The sequence below is a fragment of the Saccopteryx leptura genome, chromosome 1 (genome assembly GCF_036850995.1).
Source record: "Saccopteryx leptura isolate mSacLep1 chromosome 1, mSacLep1_pri_phased_curated, whole genome shotgun sequence".
NCBI lineage: Eukaryota > Metazoa > Chordata > Mammalia > Chiroptera > Emballonuridae > Saccopteryx > Saccopteryx leptura.
The window spans coordinates 311,032,577-311,052,964 of record NC_089503.1 but is presented as its reverse complement, the minus strand read 5'-3'; the positions used below and the strand labels follow the sequence as shown (position 1 = coordinate 311,052,964).

Below are 20,388 nucleotides of genomic sequence, written 5' to 3'. Positions count from 1 at the left end.
TAACATTATCAGTAACTTCAGAAGCAGAGACAGTATTGTCCAAGTCATTATTCTGTTCATTCTGTGCTGAATCAAATTCTTTAGGCTCATTAAAAATAACCTTACTCAAGTCTTTAACAGCATCTCCATCTGATTGCAAAGGTCCAAGGGCTGTAGCAATAAGATTATAAGCAGCCCACATTTCAGCATCAAGTGGATCTCCGTGCTGATGAACATAGCATAAAGATTTTCCTACTTGTTGCCAAACATTCAAATTCAATTGATTACAATGTTCAGGAGTATACCAATAACAGTGTTTCTGAATAGCATTTAAAAACATAACAAAGCCTTGTCTTTTATCTGAGTCCCAGACCCTTTTAAAAGGGATGTCAAAACCTGTACATAATTGTCACGTAATGAATGGGAATTTCCCATGACTTTGCTAGTTACCCGAAAGTATCGCGTACACAGCGCATCCAACTTACCCTTTTGGGGTTCCATTTGTTCCCAACCTCTTCTTAAGGCCCCACGTTGGGCACCAAATGTTGTTGTGAGTCGGGGGCACAGAGAGAGAGATCAGCAGATGAAATCATCAAGGACTAGCAAAGGACCACCGCTCGCTCAGGCAAAAGGCCCTGAGTTCATGCAGTGTCCTAATTTTATTCACAAGACTTCAAAAAGCTTGTTTACTGAGAAATTGGCATAACATCAAGAGTAACTTTTACTTAAAAATACATAGAGTGCACCTGCAAGGTAGCTTAGTAACAACATAATATCAGAAGGCATTAATTGCTATTGCTTCTATGGATCCCACAACATTCCTCTCCTTATCTTAAGGGATAAGGAAAGTACAGAAATCTTATGAGAATGTTTTACTGAGAAAAGCCCAGCAATTGCCTTCAGTCACATAGACCTGTTTCAGTGACGTGCCTTCAAGTCACAAAACAACTTTCTTGGCAAAACATTCATTTCTTGTTGGCTGTGTTTCCATCCAAGGCCATGCAGTGGGTTATTCCACTACACCCAGACTCCTTTGCTGCTAGGTATGCCCGAATGACTTTTAGACAGGGAGAAGTGAAAAGAAACTCTTTCGGAAGCCGATCAACAACTACTGGCTGACAAGGTCACAGCAGAAGAAGATCAAAAACTACTGATTGACAAAGTCACAGCAGAGAAGACCAATGGCTGCTGGTTGACAAAGTCACGCAGTGAAGATCAATGGCTGCTGGCTGACAAAGTCACCGCAGAGAAAAGGCACAACGATACTTCCCCCTTTGACCTTTTGAATTAATTTGTCCTTATATCCTCCCTTTTTCTGGGTGTGTGCTATCATTTATGGCATAGGGATAATAGTACCGTGCTTTCCCTGTAGATTCGTAGTAATTTCTTTGGAAGTGAGACAGAGGGTGTGAGTTCCACAGAAAAGCCTGTAAGCTCCTTTGCCTGGGCTCATAGAAATAAGAGGCTGGCTATGATATCCCTCGAAAAGGGTTAAGTTTGTAGGAGAATTTCTCCTTATTAATCATGTTAGAAAAAATAGATTGTGACTTATGAATAGGTAGGAAATAGTAACTATACACAGAAGCACATTTCAGCCTTCACTTAATTCATCACTTTACCTCCCTAGCCTTTTTATGTGGTAGAGTAGAGAAACTTTCCTTTCTTCTTGCATACCTGGCCTGCAGGTGGTGGAACACTCTGAGAAGAATAAAGTTAGAACTTAACTAGTGTGTGAATATAGTAGATAAATAAAATTTGACTAGACAATATGATCTTAGGTAAGGTAGAGTTATTAATCAGTACTGACCTTTTAGAAGTTTGTACCAATATTGTTATTGCTATTCAAGTTATCGCATATTCAAGTACTTTGAATGACTTACCACCTGATTTTCATTTTTTTTTTTTTTTTTTTTCATTTTTCTGAAGCTGGAAACAGGGAGAGATAGTCAGACAGACTCCCGCATGCGCCCGACCGGGATCCACCCGGCACGCCCACCATGGGGCGACGCTCTGCCCACCAGGGGGCGATGCTCTGCCCATCCTGGGCGTCGCCATATTGCGACCAGAGCCACTCTAGCGCCTGAGGCAGAGGCCACAGAGCCATCCCCAGCGCCCGGGCCATCTTTGCTCCAATGGAGCCTTGGCTGTGGGAGGGGAAGAGAGAGACAGAGAGGAAAGCGCAGCAGAGGGGTGGAGAAGCAAATGGGCGCTTCTCCTGTGTGCCCTGGCCGGGAATCGAACCCGGGTCCTCCGCACGCTAGGCCGACGCTCTACCACTGAGCCAACCGGCCAGGGCCTTACCACCTGATTTATAGCTTATAGAAATGAATTAACTGTTGCCTAGAAATATGTAACCATAATGAAACAAAAACAATGATTAATCAATGTATTCTGAATACCATGTGATTTGTAACTTAGTGTGTGTATATAAAAATAAAGCTAGACCAGTCATTGGCAGAGATGCCTGGCAGTAAATGATAAAGAGAAAAAGGAATCCAGCTCTCTCACTCGATTCGCACCGACGCCGTCTCTTCCTGTGGGACCCCTGAATTCCCCCCAGGGCTGGACCCCGGCAAAACTCCATATGGCAGCTTCTGGGACTCTTCCTTAGGAGCAGCTAGCTTGGTCGTCTGTCCCTTTCTTCTGCTATTCCCCATCTAGCTGACAGAACACAGGTGTAATAAGTGGCTATAGTTTGGGTCATGAGGACCAGGTCCCCACACATATCGAGAGCGGCATAGCAGGAATCTGGAAGCGGCGTGTGTCCTGAATGACTGGGGAGTTCTTGTCCCAGCTCTGCAGCTAACACCTGGACTTCCCTGTTTGAGGTCAGCACTCACCCAGGGCTGATGGGCTGTGCGAGTCCACAGACACTGTCATCGTGAAGAAATATGAAACTGAAACTGGTAGATAAGTATATATAGTAGATAAAACCCAACCTACGAGCAACCAGAGGCTAACAGACTCCAATCCTTTCTCCACCAAAACAATGGTTGAGTTTCCTCAGCTAGAAGTACATAGTTACCAGAAAGGGGGGTTTTGTGTTCCTGCTGTGGGCTGCCTCACCCTCTTTTTCTAGCTGGTGAAATGTCTCCACATTGCTCTAGTTCTCTCTGCCCTACCCACTTCTCCACTGCCCTGCCCATATTTTGTTGATGTCACTGATCTGTGGCTCCTGGCAAGTCCCTGATCTCCCTGGACCTCAGTTTCCTCATCTTAGAGTCACCAGCACCTCCAGGAGTGAGAGTAGGATATCACCAGGGACCCACCTATTGCTCCTAACACCCATATGAGGTAGGTGACCCCATTTTACAGATGAAGACACAGGCTCAGAGGGCAAGCATTTTGCCAAGGCCACTGAGACAGTGAGTGGGCAGTCTGTGGTTGGCACTCAATTGAATATTGGCCACCCTCTCTCTACCTTTAGGTACCTTACATATGACCATATGTGGCTCCCCATGGAGCTGGGATGTCCTTGGGAGAGGGGCACTGCCTTGACTGACCAAGTCCTCAGTGTCTGACCTCGGGGCCTGGCAGTCTGTGCACAGTCTGGCAGATTCAAAGGAAACCGCTACTGGCCTGGACATCCATCCGTGGCTTCTGAGGCAATAGCACAGGGTCAGACTTGGCAGCAGAGGTCTGGCTCTGCTCTCTGCTGGGGATGTGGTTTACTCCACTGTCTCTGGACACTCTCTGTCTCTTGAAAGCCCCTCTGCAGAATTGGGAGTCAGAGGCCTCAGCAAGGGCAAACCCACACTGTGTACAGCTGGGCACAAGCTGGGCAGAAGCCAGAAGTGCATCGCAAGTGGGGCTCTCAGCCTGGGCGATGTTGCAGCTCTTTGATGTATGCGAAGGGATGGGGCTCTGATATGCAGGAACCCTTAGGGGGTGGTGGGCCCCTTTTATTCCCCTGCATCCTGCCCAGATCACCCTGTCCCACCCACTGTAGCCCTGCCTGCCTCAGGCTGCACACAGAGGAAATGTGTATGCACCAGTTACTCCACCAAAGAATGAGGGTATGGTGGGGGCAGGGACAGAGAGGGATGGATTGTGGTAAATTCCGCCACATGACCAAACTGCCTGCCTTTTGGGAGGAAGGAAATCATAGAATATTCTGATGTAGAAACCGAGAATGGTGGTTTTCAGGGACTGTGATGGGTCTGAGGGAGGAAATGAGGAGACGTTGGTCAAAGAATATAAACTTACATAATATCAATAAGTTCTGAGAACCCAAAATATGGCTTGATCACTACAGTTAGTAATACTGTATTTGCAGCCTTGAAATTTGCTAACAGTAGAACTTAAGTGTTCTCATCACACAGAAGATAACAATGTGAGGTACATTCAAAAAAATGAAACTAGACCACCAACTTACACCATTCACAAAAATAAACTCAAAATGGATAAAAGACTTAAATGTAAGTTGCAAAACCATAAAAATCTTGGAAGAATACATAGACAAGTAAAGTCTCTGATATCTCACGTAGCAATATTTTTGCCAATATATCTCCACAGGCAAGTGAAATAAGGACAAAATAAACAAATGGGACTATATCAAACTAAAAAGCTTTTGCACAGCAAAAGATACCATTAACAAAATAAATAGACAACCCACACAATGGAGAACATATTTGCTGATATGTTTGATAAGGGGTTAACAAGCAAAATTGATAAAGAACTTCTAAAACTCAACACCAGGAAGGTAAACAATCCAATTAAAAAATGGGCAAAGGACCTGAATAGATACTTCTCTAAAGAGGACATACAGATGGCCAATAGGCATATGAAAAAATGCTCAACATCACTAAGCATCAGAGAAATGCAAATTAAAACCATAACGAGATACCACTTCACACCTGTCAGAATGGCTCTCATTAACAAATCAACCTACAAGTGCTGGCGAGGATGTGGAGAAAAGGGAACCCTGCTGCACTGCTGGTGGGAACGCAGACTGGTGCAGCCACTGTGGAGAACTGTATGGAGATTCCTCAAAAAATTAGAAATGAAACTGCCTTTTGACCCAGCTATCCCACGTTTAGGAATATATCCTAAGAATCTCAAAACACTGATTCAGAAGAAGATATACACCCCCATGTTTGTTGCAGCATTGTTTACAATAGCTAAGATCTAGAAACAGCCCAAGTGTCCATCAGTAGATGAATGGATAAAAAAGCCATGGTACATATACACAGTGGAATACTACAAGGCCAGGAAAAAGAAGGAAATCTTATCTTTTGCAATGGCATGGAGGGACCTGAAGATTATTATGCTAAGTAAAATAAGCCAGGCAGAGAAAGACAAATATCATATGATCTCACTTATATGTGCTGTCTTCAGCAGGGCCTGTCCCGTTCCCTCTCTCTGCCATCATTACTTTCTCTTTCCCTCTGCAATAAGGTGGGTCCTGCTGCACAGAGGGGCCTGTCTCCAGCAGAGATCGAGCTCTGTCAAGAGGGAGGGTCCCAGAGAAGGAGAGAAGGTGGGCCTGAGCCTGAAGAGGCTCCCACCCCAGGGCCCTTCCACACTTGCCACAAAAACGGAAAGGGGGTGGGGCCTCAGCTGAGGAGGCTGGGAGGTCCTCAGAGAAGGGACTTTCTTAAAGCTGGGGCCCTGTGAGAGGAAATGGAACCAGAATGCCCATGACAAAAGGCAGGGCTGGGACAATCCTGCTGAGGAGGGACAATCAGATGCCTGGCATCAGGTTACATCAAGGAGCAGGCAAGGGAAGAAGGTACGTGTGAGGGCTCAGAGAAGCATCATCTCCCTAGGGCCTCCCACCCTGGTTACCTTGGCTGGAGGGGTGGGTTCTACCACTTAGACCACTGGGACAAGCCTGGCAAGGCGGCTGGGGCTGGGCTGCAAGGACCAGGCACCATGCCTACCCAGCTGTCTGACTTGGGCTCTGCTCCTGCCTGCTCTTCACCCCCAGCCCTGGGTTCCTTCTCTCTGGTGCCATCTCTGCAGGATCTGCTCCTATCTCAGGCCCCCCTTCCTGCCTCGCAGATGCCCCAGTGCCACCTATGGCAGCCTGTCTCTCTATGTTACTGAGGGCCCATATCCCTTAGGCATGGCCATGGGGACTTCCTAAAGCCCTTTGTTCAAGCTTAACTGTCCACTTTAGGGTTAAGGACGAGTGAAACAATGGTTAGAGGCAGCTAGAAAGCATACTGACAAATTTTATTTCAAAAACTTAGACAATTATGCAAGGAATGTTCTAATTTCTGCTCCACAGAAGGAAAATTCCTCTCCAAGAAAAGAAAATAACTTGTTTTTTCATGAAGACACTGCTAAGTGTGAAAAATTAAATTTGTCTGCAAGTACTTCTTCCAAGTTGTTTTCCTCATAACTACAATTTTAGCTATTCAAGGCCAAGGGTCAACATTTGTGCTATTAAGATAGTGCAGTTGTCTAAAATTTGAAATAGTATTTTAGCCCTGAGTGTCTGGGTTTGCCTGACATTAGGGAGTTTCCCACAATGTGAGAACTTCAGCGCTGAAATCAGGAAGATTTTTGTCCTAATTGTGCTATGAATGAGTGTCTTCTTTCTAATGCTCACTCTGAGGGTAACCAGTGACCCTAACAGGGTGTACGAACTGAAAGGCAGAAACCACAGGCCAAACCGAAAACACAAGGCTGCTGTGCTAACAAAGAAAAATTTATTATAAAAATGCCTGGGTGCAAGTGGACTGAGACCAGCAAAGGGGGGAATAGGGCAGGTTTATGTGTACTAGTCACGGGGCCTGGGGCAAAAGCATCTGCAGGTGCAAGACAGCCTCCTCTGTTGGTGGTTGAGTGGCGTCACAGTTCCTCAAAATTGTTTGTTGCCTGATTCAACTGTCCCTTTATCAGCATCTGGCTACAAGAGAGTTCTGAGCTAGGTTACTGAATAAGCAAGTACTTCTTCCTCCTTCAGGCCTGCATCGTTCTTAAGATGGTGGCTGAGTAGCCATTTTATCTATCACCTTAGTGACAACAATTTTTCACATTCACCTGCCTCTGTGCTCTTTGTACAGAAAAAAATTGTGATGCATATGCCTAAGCAAAGAGCACAGAGTTAGAGGAAGCATCAACTTCCTCCCTTTACTCCCCAAAGAGAAGGTTCTGGCATTGGACACATCAGGGTTGAGATCCTGTGGAATCTGGGGTTCAGGCAAAGGCATATGAGCCGAGGAAGGACATGCAATTTCCAGTTCTCAGCGTGTGGCCCCCACCAAGCCCAGTCATCTGCCTGCAATGGCCTCCATGATGGGTGCTGGTGGGGCTTCAGCCAGGCTGGAGGTTGGAGGCAGCATGCAAGGTAGTAGATCTCTCTTTTTCTTCTCCCTTCCCAGACCTCCTGGCCAACAGAGGAGGAGGAGACACTTCCTTCCCACTCTCAGAGGCCCAAATGAACCCAAGGAGTTGGGTTCAGAAGGTGACAGAGCCTTGGGTGATGCAAGAGGATGCTCTCTGCAACTTCAATTTTCTCCTTCCCATTGTACAGAAACACAATGAATCTACTATCAGAAGATAAATTCCGCTATCAGTTTGGCAACGAGTCCAAAGTCCCAAAGCCACAAGGCAGAAGAAAGACCTACTTGTGCTACCAGCTGAAGCATCCCGATGGCTCTACACTTGACCAAGGCTGTGTTAAAAACAAGGTGCCAAGCAGGCTTTCTGGGCACAGGGCAGGAGGGTCTAACCCCATCCACCATGCAGGGAAAGTACTGAGACATGGCTAGGTCTGAATCAGCTCAGCTTCCTTAGACTCCTTACAGTCCTTCCATCCTGGATGTTAGCAGAAGCCCTTCCCTCCGACAGAATGCTCTTCCTGCCCCTCTTTGACAAGTTCATGTTTACTGATCCTCCAGATCTCAGCTTCGGAAAGCCAGTGCTCTTCCCAGGACCGAGCACTTAACTCCACCTGCAAGATCTCTACAACATTCCTGTTTTTCCACCTGCTCCCTAATCTGGCTGTCCGTCCTCCTTCCTGCTTTGATCTGTTCCTTGGGATCCCCAGGTTCAAACATCTCCAGACAACTTCTTGGACAAGTGTCAAAATAGGTCCCTAGAGCATTCAGGACTGTGCTGTGGAGGTATCTCTTTGCTAAACTATCACTTACTCTGGCCCCTGGGACTCTGGTCCAATTCGATCAAGCTGCGGGAGTCTTGAGTTAATAAATAAGTGAGCTAGCTAAAGAAGGACTGAATAATGAAGGAAGGAAGGAGGTTCTTGCCTGTCTTAGGCAAGTTTACATCTTCAAAAGTTCATAAGGCAGAGGTCATGAACCTCTGGACCTTGCTTTTTTTTTTTTTTTTTACCTTGCTTTTTAAGCAACCTATTCTTTTCTCTCTTTGTCTGGGACCTTCCCCAGAAAAAGGACCATGCAGAAATTCGCTTTATTAAAAAGATCAGCTCACTGGACTTGGATCAAACCCAGAGCTACAAAATCACCTGCTACATCACGTGGAGCCCCTGCCTCAGCTGTGCTGAGGCACTGGTTGCTTTCATCAAAGACTGCCCCCACCTGAGCCTGCTAATCTTCGCCTCCCGCCTGTTCTGTCACTGGTTGAGGAAATGTAATATGGCGCTGCTACATCTGTGGACATCTAACATCCTACTGTTGGTCATGGGAGAACCAGGTGAGAAGAGAGACAGAGCTGTCAGCAGATGGGAGACTTTGCAGTTTCAAGAGGGAAAAGCCCCTGGGGGATGGGGTAGGGAACAGCTGGACAAGAAGGATGGTGGCCCAGCTGAGGCCCAAGATGTGATAGCACCTGGGAGGGACAACTCCAGGGAGAGGAGGGGAGGGGAAGGAAAAGGAAGGAGGAGACCGTGACCCAGCAGATGAGGCTTGCCGCTTCCCTGCCCCCCACCCCAGGCCCGACTGGAATCCTCTTTTCATCTCAGAGTTTGCTGACTGCTGGGAACACTTTGTGGACAACCAAGGAAAACATTTCGAGCCCTGGGAGAAGCTGACTCAAATCAGTGAGAAGTCAAAGCGGCGGCTCCTGAGGATCTTGGGGTGAGGAGCTGTCCCGCTGTGGGTCCGGTCACCCGCGCCACCCTCCCAGCCTCATCTGTCTCTTCTCCATGTCTCTCTCCCCTTGACCTCTCTCCCACTGTCTCCACTCCTTTCTCTTTTCCCACCACGCCCTTTTTTACTCTTCTCTCCCTCCATGGCTCCCAGTTCCTTCCTTCTCTTTCTTTCCTAAGACTTTTGCCAGCTTCCTGTTTCTCTCCAGGCCTCAGTGGCCCTCCTTGACTTGGCTCACACCTTGTCCAGGGGTTCTCAGCACCTCCTATCCTTCCCTTCCTCCCTGCACAGCTTCCTGACGATGACACTTACTAATTTCTCTCTCGACAGATCAACAGAACAATTATGTCCTCAGAATGACTTGGTGGATATCATCAGAAATTTGAACTTGGATGCCCATGACCCTCACAGTGGCTCAAGCTGACTGTTCCTGAAGCATCTCCATGCTAAAGAAACTGCTGCACCTGACGAGCAAGGGGTGAGGTCCGCAGGCATAGGTGACCCTCACCCAAGTCCAGAGGACCTTTCTTTCCTCCTTCTTTCTTTTCTTTTTTTTTTTTCTTGTGAGTGGCTGTGTATTTTTGTAATTGAAAAAAATAAAAGATGAGTTTTAAGTCTATAAAATGTGGGTTGCTTTCTCAAAAGGTAATCATGTCTTTCCCTTATAAAAATGAGTATGAAAGGCTTTTAATTTACAGCACCAAGAAAAAAATTTATTTGAGAATTCCTTGTGTAATCTTGAATAGTTGGGTCATTTTGTGGTTCAAGTATCCTCTGTTCCTTCTCAGTCTCTAGTTTGTCTAATAAATAAGGTAAAACCCCATTGAGTGCAGCTGTCCCATAGACTTGATTGAGGGGAAAAATAACAGTTGGCACTGTTATTTGGTGTTCTTAGTTGAAGAAGCAAGCACAAACTCTGGCTCACTGAATCTCTAGGAAAAAATGGAAGACTAGATTTGGAGGCATCAAAGCCAAGAAGAAGCCCTCAAACTGTGAAATCTTGTCTAGTGTGAACAGCAATGCTGGCGGCAGTGTGCCCCACCCACACCAACCGCACCTAGAAGCTAGATGCTGACACAGAATGCTGCTTTGACTGCCACCACTGCCACTGCCCCCACCAGTATGGAGGAAAGGAAATGGGGCAGGAAACAAGGTATAATAAATAAATAATGAACACAGCATAAGATGAAAGAGTAAAATCAAATGTATCCCCCTTAGGGGAACAGAACAAATCCTTCCCTACATTAAAAAAAAAAATTACCTGTCTTTTTTAAATTAGTTTTGTTTGTTTGTTTGTTTTTCAGAGGGGGGGAGGGAGGAAGGGGGAGAAGGGAGAGCAAGAAAGAGAAGCATCAACTTGTTCCACTTAGTGTGTACCCATTGATTGCTCCTCATACATGCCATGACCAGGTCTGGAACCGGCATTCTCTGGTCAAGCTGGAGCCCCCAGGATCAAACCAGTGACTTTGGCACTCCAGGAGAAGGCTCTGCATCACCAGCCATGGCAATCCTTCCATACATTCTTACAAGAACAACTTTAAGCCTGACCAGGCAGTGGCGCAGTGGATAGAGTGTCATGACGACTGGAATGTGAGGACCCAGGTTCGAAACCCCGAGGTTGCCAGCTTGAGCGTGGGCTTATCTGGTTTGAGCAAGGCTCTCCAGCTTGAGCCCAAGATCACTGGCTTGAGCAGAGGGTCACTTGGTCTACTGTAATATCCTGGCCAAGGCACATATGAGAAAGCAATCAATGAGCAACTAAGGTGCCGCAGCAAAGAATTGATGCTATTCATCTCTCTCCCTTCCTGTCTGTCTGTTTCTATCTGTCCCTCTCTGTCTCTCTCTGTCTCTGTCACACACACACACACAAAAAAACCCCACAAAACTTTAAAAAGTAGATATTGAAAAGGCACCTTCTGGGGAGGTACTCCTTTTTCCCCCTTGCCGGGGTTCCACCCTGGGGGGAATCCAGGGGTCCCACAGGAATGGATGGCGTCGGCAAGAAACGAGTTGAGAGAGCTGAATTCTTTAGTTGATCTGCCAGGCATCTCTGCCAATTGCTAGTACAGCTTTATTTTTATACAGTAAGTTACAATTACACGATATACAAAATACATTGATTAATAGTTATTTTTGCTTTAATGTGGATAAATATTCCAGGAAGAGGTTAGTACATTTCTTTAAGCTATAAATCAAGTAGTAAGCCATACTAAGTACAGTTATACAATAACTTGAGCAGCAACAAAAATATTGCCTCAAGCTTCTAAAAGGTCAGTATTGATTCTGTTTTACTTAGTGCCCTATTATCTAGTAAAGTTATGTTTGTCTACTATTTTCATCTACTAGTTAAGTTCTAACTTTATTTTTCTCAGAACGTTCCATGACCTGAAGGTCAGATATGTAAGAGGAACGGAAAGTTTTTTTATTCTTCTATAATATGTAAAGGTTAGGGGGTTGAAGCAATGGATTGGGTAAAGGCTGAAAGGTGCTTTTGTGTTTAGCCTCTATTTCTTACCTATTCATAAGTCACAATCTATTTTTTACTAATATGATTTATAGGAGGGAATTTTTCTACAGACCTAGCCCCTTTTGGGGATATCATAGCCAGCCTCCTATGTCTATGGGCCTAGGCAAGGGGGTTTGTAGGCTTTTCTGTGGAATTCACACCCTCTGTCTCATTTCCAGAGAAATTACTGTGATGCTGCAGGAAAAGCATGGTGTGACTATTAACCCTGTGCCATAAGTGACAGCACACACACACCCAGAAAAAGGGGGAAAGAAAAATCAAATAGACCCAAGAAGTTAGGGGGAAAGTATCACTGTGCCTCTTCTTCTTTGCTGTGACTGTGTCAACCAGCAGCTGTTGATTGGCTCCCGACACCCCCTCATTTTGATAGTGGTTCTCTGTGGCTTCTCATGAGCTATGCCCCCCTTTCCACTCAACCACCCTCTCCAGATGGGGTCCACTAGCCTTAAATCCTTCCTCTCTCATCCATCTTTTCTCTCACGACTACTTTCCCCCTCCCTCCCTTCAAAATTTTCCTTCACTTTCTCATGTTTCAGCTTTTTCTTCTAGAAGGCAGCAGAGTGAAGCTGGGACATTGATAACTGACGTCGATAAAAACTACTTGCAATGAGCTCTCTTAAGGCCCTAACCAGGAGAAACAAGGGTTTATTTTCAACGTGCCCTCTGGAAAGAGTCGGAATCATATCTACTGGGGCTCAGTCTAGCTGTCTACCACAGAGCTCGCAAGGGGAAAGCAGAGGCTCTCAAACATGGTCCGAGGCGTCCTGGGGCCCCCAACCCCTCTCAGATATCTGCCAGGTCAGATGGTTTTCATAATAATGCATAAGACGTGGTTAGGCTTTCCCCTGCTTATGCTCTCCCAGTGTACACTGGCATTCTACATGTAGCAGGAAGCGACCCGATGGAGGTAAGACACTTAGATAACTTAATCAGTGAAGGAAGGAGAATTTATTAAAGCCCACAGAGCACATGGGCTCCAAAACACAGGCTCCCCAAAGTTGATTTTCTTACAGGTTATATACCTTTACAGTTTTAGCTTTCATGTGACAAATGCCTGATTTCTAGGACTTCTTTGTTTGTAGGCCTACGTGACTTTCATGTCTTAGGAAGGGGAAAGGGAGAAGAAGCCAGAAGGTCTGTCCTTGATAGTTCTTTTTTTTTTTTCTTTTACAGGGACAAAGAAAGTCAGAGAGAGGGATAGACAGAGACAGACAGACAAGAACGGAGAGAGATGAGAAGCATCAATCACCAGTTTTTCATTGCGACACCTTAGTTGTTCATTGATTGCTTTCTCATATGTGCCTTGACCGCGGGCCTTCAGCAGACTGAGTAACCCCTTGCTCAAGCCAGCAACCTTGGGTCCAAGCTGGTGAGCTTTTAGCTTAAGCCAGATGAGCCTGCACTCAAGCTGGTGACTTCAGGGTCTCAAGCCTGTGTCCTCCGCATCCTAGTCCAACACTCTATCCACTGCGCCACTGCCTGGTCAGGTTGTCCTTGATAGTTCTATTACTCATTCTTCTTGCTGGAGCTGCAAGTTCATTTCAAGGAACTGATAACAAGCAGGGTTTACACCTGTGGTTTGTTATTTTTCAAACTTTTTTATCTGCCCTTGTTCCCTCTGACCTGAACACTGAGGTCACAGGCTAAGACCCCAGACATTGCAGGCCCCTTTCTCCTCTGCATTCTTCTGGTTTCTCCTCCCTCATACAGAGGCTACATGCGGTGGCAATGCCAGCAGACAATGTAGAGGCTGGTCTGAGAATCTAGTTATCGTCTGTTAAGCCAGGCACCAAAGATATTTGCACAACTTAATTAATTGATTAATTGGTTTTTGAAACAATTAATCAATTAATTATTTCAAAACAAGAGCCAGCTCTTCTCACTATTTTTTTTTGTTTTGGAAAATATGGTGATTAATTCATAAAATATTATTAATGTTAACATGTAATGAGTTGTTATTATATTAAAATGAATTAATAAGTGTTTCAAATTTTTCTCCATTTTAATTTCTAATGTGGTAAATATTAATACATAGAACCCACATACACAAAAGCTCTTTGTGGTTCTCAATAAATTTTTTTTTTTTGTATTTTTCTGAAGTTGGAAAGCCCTACCGGGATCTACCCGGCATGCCCACTGGGGGGCGATGCTTGGCCCCTCTGGGGCATTGCTCTGTTGCAGCCAGAGCCATTCTAGCACCTGAGGCAGAGGCCACAGAGCCATCCTCAGCGCCCGGGCCAACTTTGCTCCAATGGAGCCCTGGCTGCAGGAGGGGAAGAGAAAGACAGAGAGGAAGGAGAGGGGGAGGGGTGGAGAAGCAGATGGGCGCTTCTCCTGTGTGCCCTGGCCGGGAATCGAACCCGGGACTCCTGCACACCAGGCTGACGCTCTACCACTGAGCCAACCGGCCAGGGCCCTCAATAATTTTTAAGAATGTAGATGAGTCCTGAAACCAAAGTGTTTGAGAACTGCTGTAGAGAAATTAGTCCATAGTCCCTCCTTATGTCTGGGGACACATTCCAATACCTCCTGTGGATGTCTGAAACTTCGATAGCACCAAATCCTATATACATTAGTTTTCCCCTATATATACCTATGATAAAGTTTAATTTATAAATAAGGCACATAAACAAATGAACAATAGCTAATAATAAAATAGAACAATTGTCACAAAATGCTGTAATAAAAGTTATGTGCATGTGGTCTCTCTCTCAAAATATGTACTTGTACTGTACTCACCATTTTTCATAATTATTTTCTTCTTCACATTTCATGGATAGAAGATTCTTTCTCACCAATCTTATGCAATCTGAGCATAAGATTTTTTTTTTCTTTCCTTATAAGCGGAGAACTTTTACTTTTTCACTTAAAGGAAGCACTCTTTGGAATATCTGATGGTGGGAATCACAACTCTTGTGCATTGGGCCCATTATTAAGTGAAATAAGGGAGACTTGAACATAAGCACTTCTATACATGGACAGTCGAGTTGATAACCGAGGGGGTTGCTGGTGACTAAGAGGCAGGAGTGTATACTGGGTGGAGATGCTGGACCAAGGATGATTCACCTCTCAGGCAGGAAAGAAAGGGATGGGATGAGATTTCATCATGCTGCTCAGAACAGCCCAACTTAAAACATACAAATTGTTTATTTCTAGATCACGCATTTGATATTTTCGAACTGTAGTTGACCATGAGGAACTCAAACCACAGAAAGCAAAGCCTCGGATAAGGAAAAACTCCTGTAGTTTCCTAGGACGCCATAATCAAGTACCAGAACTGGATGGCTTCAAGCTACAAAAACATACCCTCCCACAGTTCTAGAGGACCGAAGCCTGAAGGGAAGGTGTACGCAGACTGTGCTTTCTCAGACGGCTCCTGTGTCTGCCTCAGGTGGGGCCTTTCCCCTCTGGTTGCCCGAAATCCTTGGCATGTAGAATATCCTTCCAACCTCTGCCTTTCCGTGGCCTTCCTCCTGTGAATCTATGTCTGTGTCTCCTCTTCTTATAAGGACACCAGGTGTATTAGATTAAGGGCCCACCCAACATCAGTGTGGCCTCACCATAAATAATTACCTTCGCAAGGACCCTATTTCCAAATAAGGTCACATTCTGAAGTTCTGAAAAAGGCATGAATATTGGGGGTCTATTCCTTAACCTAGGACATACATATTTCGTATTTATTGTTGTAAACTGTCTCACGTATGTGACAGAGACTACTTATTGGCTCATTGTATTAATGCTCTTTGTTTCAGAATGTGTAAGCCATGATTTTGCAAGTTATCCAAAATAAAGGCTCCATTTCCCAAACTCCTTTGCTGCTAGATATGGCCGAATGACTCCTAGACAGGGAGAAGTGAAAAGAAACTCCATATGGCAGCTTCCGGGACTCTTCCTTAGGAGCAGCTAGCTTGGTCGTCTGTTCCTTTCTTCTGCTATTCCCCATCTAGTTGACAGAACACAGGTGTAATAAGTGGCTACAGTTTGGGCCATGAGGACCATGTCCCCACACATGTCGAGGGTGGCATAGCAGGAATCTGGAAGCGTCGTGGGTCCTGAATGGCTCTGGAATCCTTGCCCCAGCTCTGCAGCTAACACCTGGCCTTTCCTATTTGAGGTAAGTGCTCACCCAGGGCTGCCGGGATGTGTGAACCCAGGGACACTGTCCCCATGGTGGACAGCACTCTTGCTCTGGCCTGGAGAATTCCTGCGAGCCGTCTGAGATGGCAGAGAATGGACATGTGCCAGGAGCAGGACAGTGACTGTCTTGGAGGAAATGACCTGGAGGTCCCCTGGATCTCTGAGACTGACCTCTGCTTTGCTCTTTTCCTCCAGGAGGAGGAGATGTTTTCAGGTGACCACTTTGTCTGGGTTTCATGCACCAGATAGTCAAGACTGTGTGTGGTCCTCATCTGTGCCGCTCTGCGCCGCCCTCCTCAGAGGAAACACGGAGAGGGGAGCATCTAAATAGATGGGCTGAAGCAGCCAGAGACCCCTGGATTCTGCCCTACACTGCCAGGCAACAGTGCGGATGGAGGGGTGTGATGGGGCAGGTGTCTGCCAACTTCCACCAGGATGGCCAAGATCAGGGGAGAAACAGCTGGTCTGTGGAAGACCAAAGACCTTCTCCGAAATTGTTCTATGGACGTATTCCCAATGCACACCTTCGCTCTTGCTTTTCCTTCCTGCCTTGAATCCCACCATATCAGGCTCATCATTCCTCCCTTTGGCTGCACCATGGCCCAGTCCATACTGTCTGGACTGTCACTCAGTTCCTCCCCGGGACGGTCACATGGTCATCGGCTCTGTGGTCAAAGGACCAGACCTTCACTTTGTGATCAGTCTTGAGCACCTGAACTGCCCTGTCTCTGACCTGATTCTCAGCTGGACTTCTGCTTTCTATGCTGCTTCTTAAAAAGCTCTGATATTCTCACGTATCTAATTCTACTAATACTCTAAAATTTTATTTATTTAAATACAAATTAACCATTAATTATTTTTCTTGTTCACTCTCCATCACCATGCCACCAGACCTTCCCCTCTGGCAGTGACTGGGAATGGATAAGGGAGGAGCAGGTGAGGGTGGGGTGTGATGCTGGCCAGGTGAGAGGGGGCGGGGCTCCTGGGGCAGCAAAGTCTGGGATGGAAGCAGGTGAGTCAGGGTCAAGTTGGACATGACCTGGGAGACGGTTCACAAGACAAGGCTCATGCCCTTACCACACCCACTCACTCAGAAGGTCTTTGGTTATTGCCTGAGCTGAACTGTGTCCCCACCCCAAATCAGTATGCTGAAGTCCTAACCCCAGGTTCTCAGAATGTAACTATATTTGAGATAGGGCTTTACGGAGGTGATTACATTTAAAGGAGACATTAGGGTGAACTCTGACCCAATATGACTGATGTCCTGACAAGAAGATGTGAGGACACTAAGAGGGACACCAGGGACTCACCACATGTCATGCACAGAAGAAAGAACATGTGAAGGCAGATCAAGAAGGCAGCCTTCTGCAAGCCAAAGAGAGAGACCTCAGGAGCAATCAACTTTCTGACAACTCGATCTTGGACTTCCAGCCTCCAGGACTGCGAAGGTATAAATGTCTATTGCTAAGTCAGCTGGTCTATGGAGGTGTCAAGGAATTACCTGCCAGAATTCAGGTTTCTGTGCCCAGTGTGCTACTAGAAAGCCAAAAACACTGAGACACTGGTGCTTGGAGATAGAGAAAAGTTTATTCGATGTGGCCAAAGTGAAGGGTGGAGAGCAAGATCTCTCAAATTTTCCTCTCCAAAAAGCAAAAGTAAGGTTTTTATGCAGCTAGGGAGTTGGGGGAGGGGAACATCAGAGAACTAAAGAGAAGCCTGTGCGTCTTCAGTCTTAGATAACCTCTGTCTTGTCAGATTCCTGGGAGCCTGCAGGTGGTCATAGCTACCTGGGAGGCATTCTTCTCTTCTGCAAAATAAACTCATGAATTCTCTTCCAGACCCTGAAGTTATCCCTTGCTTGACCAAGACACACCACATCAGCAACTTTTGACTTCTTTCTGAGAACAAAGGGAGTTGAGCCAGAAGAGTTTTATCATGTGAACAAAGGCTTAATTAAGAATTAGGTTGTTTATATGACAGGGGAGGTAAGAGTATACAATAGAGCAAAGACAGTCTCTTTAACAAATGGTGTTGGGAAAATTGGACAGCTACCTGCAAAAAAATAAAACTAGACCACCAACTTACACCATTCACAAAAATAAACTCAAAATGGATAAAAGACTTAATGTAAGTCGTGAAACCATAAGCATCTTAGAAGAAAACATAGGCAGTAAGCTCTCTGACATCTCTCACAGCAATATATTTGCCAATTTATCTCCACGGGCAAGTGAAATAAAAGACAGGATAAATAAATGGGACTATATCAAACTAAAAAGCTTTTGCACAGCCAAAGACAATAAGAACAGAATAAAAAGACAAACTACACAACGGGAGAACATATTCGACAATACGTCTGATAAGGGGTTAATAACCAAAATTTATAAAGAACTTGTAAAATTCAATACCAGGAAGGCAAACAATCCAATCAAAAAACAGGCAAAAGAAATGAATAGACACTTCTCCAAAGAGGACATACAGATGGCCAATAGGCATATGAAAAAATGTTCAACATCACTAATCATTAGAGAAATGCAAATTAAAACCACAATGAGATACCACCTCACACCAGTCAGATGGCACTCATTAACAAAACAACACATGATAGGTGCTGGCGAGGATGTTGAGAAAGGAGAACCCTCCTGCACTGCTGATGGGAATGCAGACTGGTGCAGCCACTGTGGAAAACAGTATGAAGATTCCTCAAAAAATTAAAAATGGGACTGCCTTTTGACCCAGTCTTTTAGGAATATATCCCAAGAACACCATATCACTGATTCAAAAAAAGAAATGCACCACCATGTTTATGGCAGCATTGTTCACAATAGCAAAGATCTGGAAACAGCCCAAGTGTCCATCAGTGGACGAGTGGATTAAAATGCTGTGGTACATATATATTGATACAATGGAATATTATGGGGCCATGAAAAAAAGGAAATATTACCTTTTGCAACAACATGGATGGACCTGGAAACTATTATTGTGGTAAGGTGACAAAGAATAGAAAAATTGATATGAATATTAATTTTGAGAGAAAAAGTCAGGTTTCTTGTCCTCTCCTTTCTATAGGGAGAGAAGGAAAAGGAATGTGGGAATTTCCTGGCTTGCAGAGATGTACTGTGTAGAAAACTTCCTTTTACTACGAAGCTTAAAGGACATTTTATAATTTCGGCTAAGCATACAGAGAGGTTTTATAAGTATAATTTTTATACTTGTGTGTAATTAATACCAGGTCAGGATGGCCGATGGCATTGTATTGTAGATGAAGAGGAGAAAGAGAGGATTAGGCAGGCCTTCCCTTTTCCTCTCCTTTCTTTAATGGGCCATTCACAAACGCTTATCCCCTGGCGCCGTGTAGGCTCCTCCTCACTCTCCCGAAGGCATATAGTTAATGTATATATATATACCTCTAGACCAGGGGTAGTCAACCTTTTTATACCTACTGCCCACTTTTGTATCTCTGTTGGTAGTAAAATTTTCTAACCACCCACCAGTTCCACAGTAATGGTGATTTATAAAGTAGGGAAGTAACTTTACTTTATAAAACTTATAAAGCAGAGTTACAGCAAGTTAAAGCATATAATAATAATTACTTACCAAGTACTTTATGTTGGATTTTTGCTAAGTTTGGCAGAATAAATCTTTATAAAACAACTTACTATAGTTAAATTTATCTTTTTATTTATACTTTGGTTGCTCTGCTACAGCCCACCATGAAAGCTGGAACGCCCACTAGTGGGCGTTAGGGACCAGGTTGACTACCACTGCTCTAGACAAAGGAATAGCAGATAAACACTGAAAGATTTGGAAATGTCTTTTAATATGAAAAACAACATTTTCGCTATTGTATTACCTTATAAGTTTTAACATGTAGAAATATTTTTTATGAATCCTATAGACGAATGTTATAAGCTTGCTAATGATTTGTGTCATCTTCCCCTCCTCCTCCTTTTCCCGCCGATCTGTGTGTGATCAAAGGTATAACCTGCCTCAGGGCTATATGCTGGATGGCACGATTTGGGTCAGCTATGCCCCATGTTAGTCATATGTGGCTGGCATATTATTAAATCTCCTCCTTTTAATAAAACTCCTTAAAATTCATTTGGACTTGGTGTCTCTACGTAAACCTGGCGTAATGTTACATTACATTATGTTAAGTGAAATAAGCCAGGCAGAAAAAGAAAAATATCATATGACCTCACTAATTTGAGGAATCAAAGAAACAGTGTGAACTGAGGAATGGAATTGGGACAGAGGAGAAATCAAAGGGACCAGAAAAAAAGAGGACAGAGGGAAAGGGGATGAGAGGACGGGATACACCTAAAGGGAAGGGGGGAAGGCGATGTTGGGAAGGGGGCAAGGGAGATGTTGAGGGGAATATGGAAGGGGCGATGCATTCGAGGTGACACTAGAATCTATGTAAACACAATAAATTTAAACTCCCCCAAAAAGAATTAGGTTGTTTAATACTAGGAGCCCAAAAGACTAGAGGCATTAACGTGAGGAGGAGCTGGGCTGCAGAGTTCATTATAGCCATTGAATGCAGTCATTTTCTGCTGAGTCAGGTCTGTACTGAAGGATGTTTCCCAAGTCTTGTGATTTTTGCACTTACACACATTCATGACCATTTATGTTCAGTTTAATAACAGGATTTGGTTAATGTGGGGAGATGGGAGGACCCAAATAAGGGGGGCTTCCTCCTTGGGGAAGAGAGACCTTGAGGGGTGGGGG

At 44.9% G+C, this 20,388-nt stretch overlaps 1 protein-coding gene across 5 annotated transcripts; it reads left to right on the top strand.

The window, feature by feature from the left end:
- The first annotated feature begins 3,185 nt into the window (after nt 1-3,185).
- Nucleotides 3,186-9,982, top strand: LOC136389446 (DNA dC->dU-editing enzyme APOBEC-3H-like). Of its 5 annotated transcripts, XR_010748306.1 has the most exons (6): nt 5,591-5,710; nt 7,463-7,619; nt 8,334-8,601; nt 8,870-8,984; nt 9,327-9,474; nt 9,933-9,982. XR_010748306.1 is itself a non-coding variant. In XM_066361270.1 (5 exons), exons 2-5 carry the CDS (start codon nt 7,422-7,424, stop codon nt 9,418-9,420), a joined length of 675 nt encoding a protein of 224 aa, XP_066217367.1. In that variant the 5' UTR covers nt 3,186-3,273; nt 7,311-7,421; the 3' UTR covers nt 9,421-9,620. The 5 variants fall into 5 exon arrangements, 4 of the variants coding, with proteins under 4 accessions (XP_066217367.1, XP_066217365.1, XP_066217364.1 ...); XM_066361270.1 differs by lacking the exons at nt 5,591-5,710; nt 9,933-9,982 and adding an exon at nt 3,186-3,273 and having other exon boundaries at nt 7,311-7,619; nt 9,327-9,620; XM_066361268.1 differs by lacking the exon at nt 9,933-9,982 and having other exon boundaries at nt 5,584-5,710; nt 7,311-7,619; nt 9,327-9,620.
- The last annotated feature ends 10,406 nt before the right edge of the window (nt 9,983-20,388 follow it).

Coding starts and splice junctions, on each gene's coding strand:
- LOC136389446 (XM_066361267.1), top strand. CDS start 5,613: ATGCCCATGACAAAAGGCAGGGCTGGGACAATCCTGCTGAGGAGGGAC. Junction 7,620..8,333: donor AAGGCTGTGTTAAAAACAAG/GTGCCAAGCAGG, acceptor GACCTTCCCCAG/AAAAAGGACCATGCAGAAAT. Junction 8,602..8,869: donor GTTGGTCATGGGAGAACCAG/GTGAGAAGAGAG, acceptor TTTTCATCTCAG/AGTTTGCTGACTGCTGGGAA.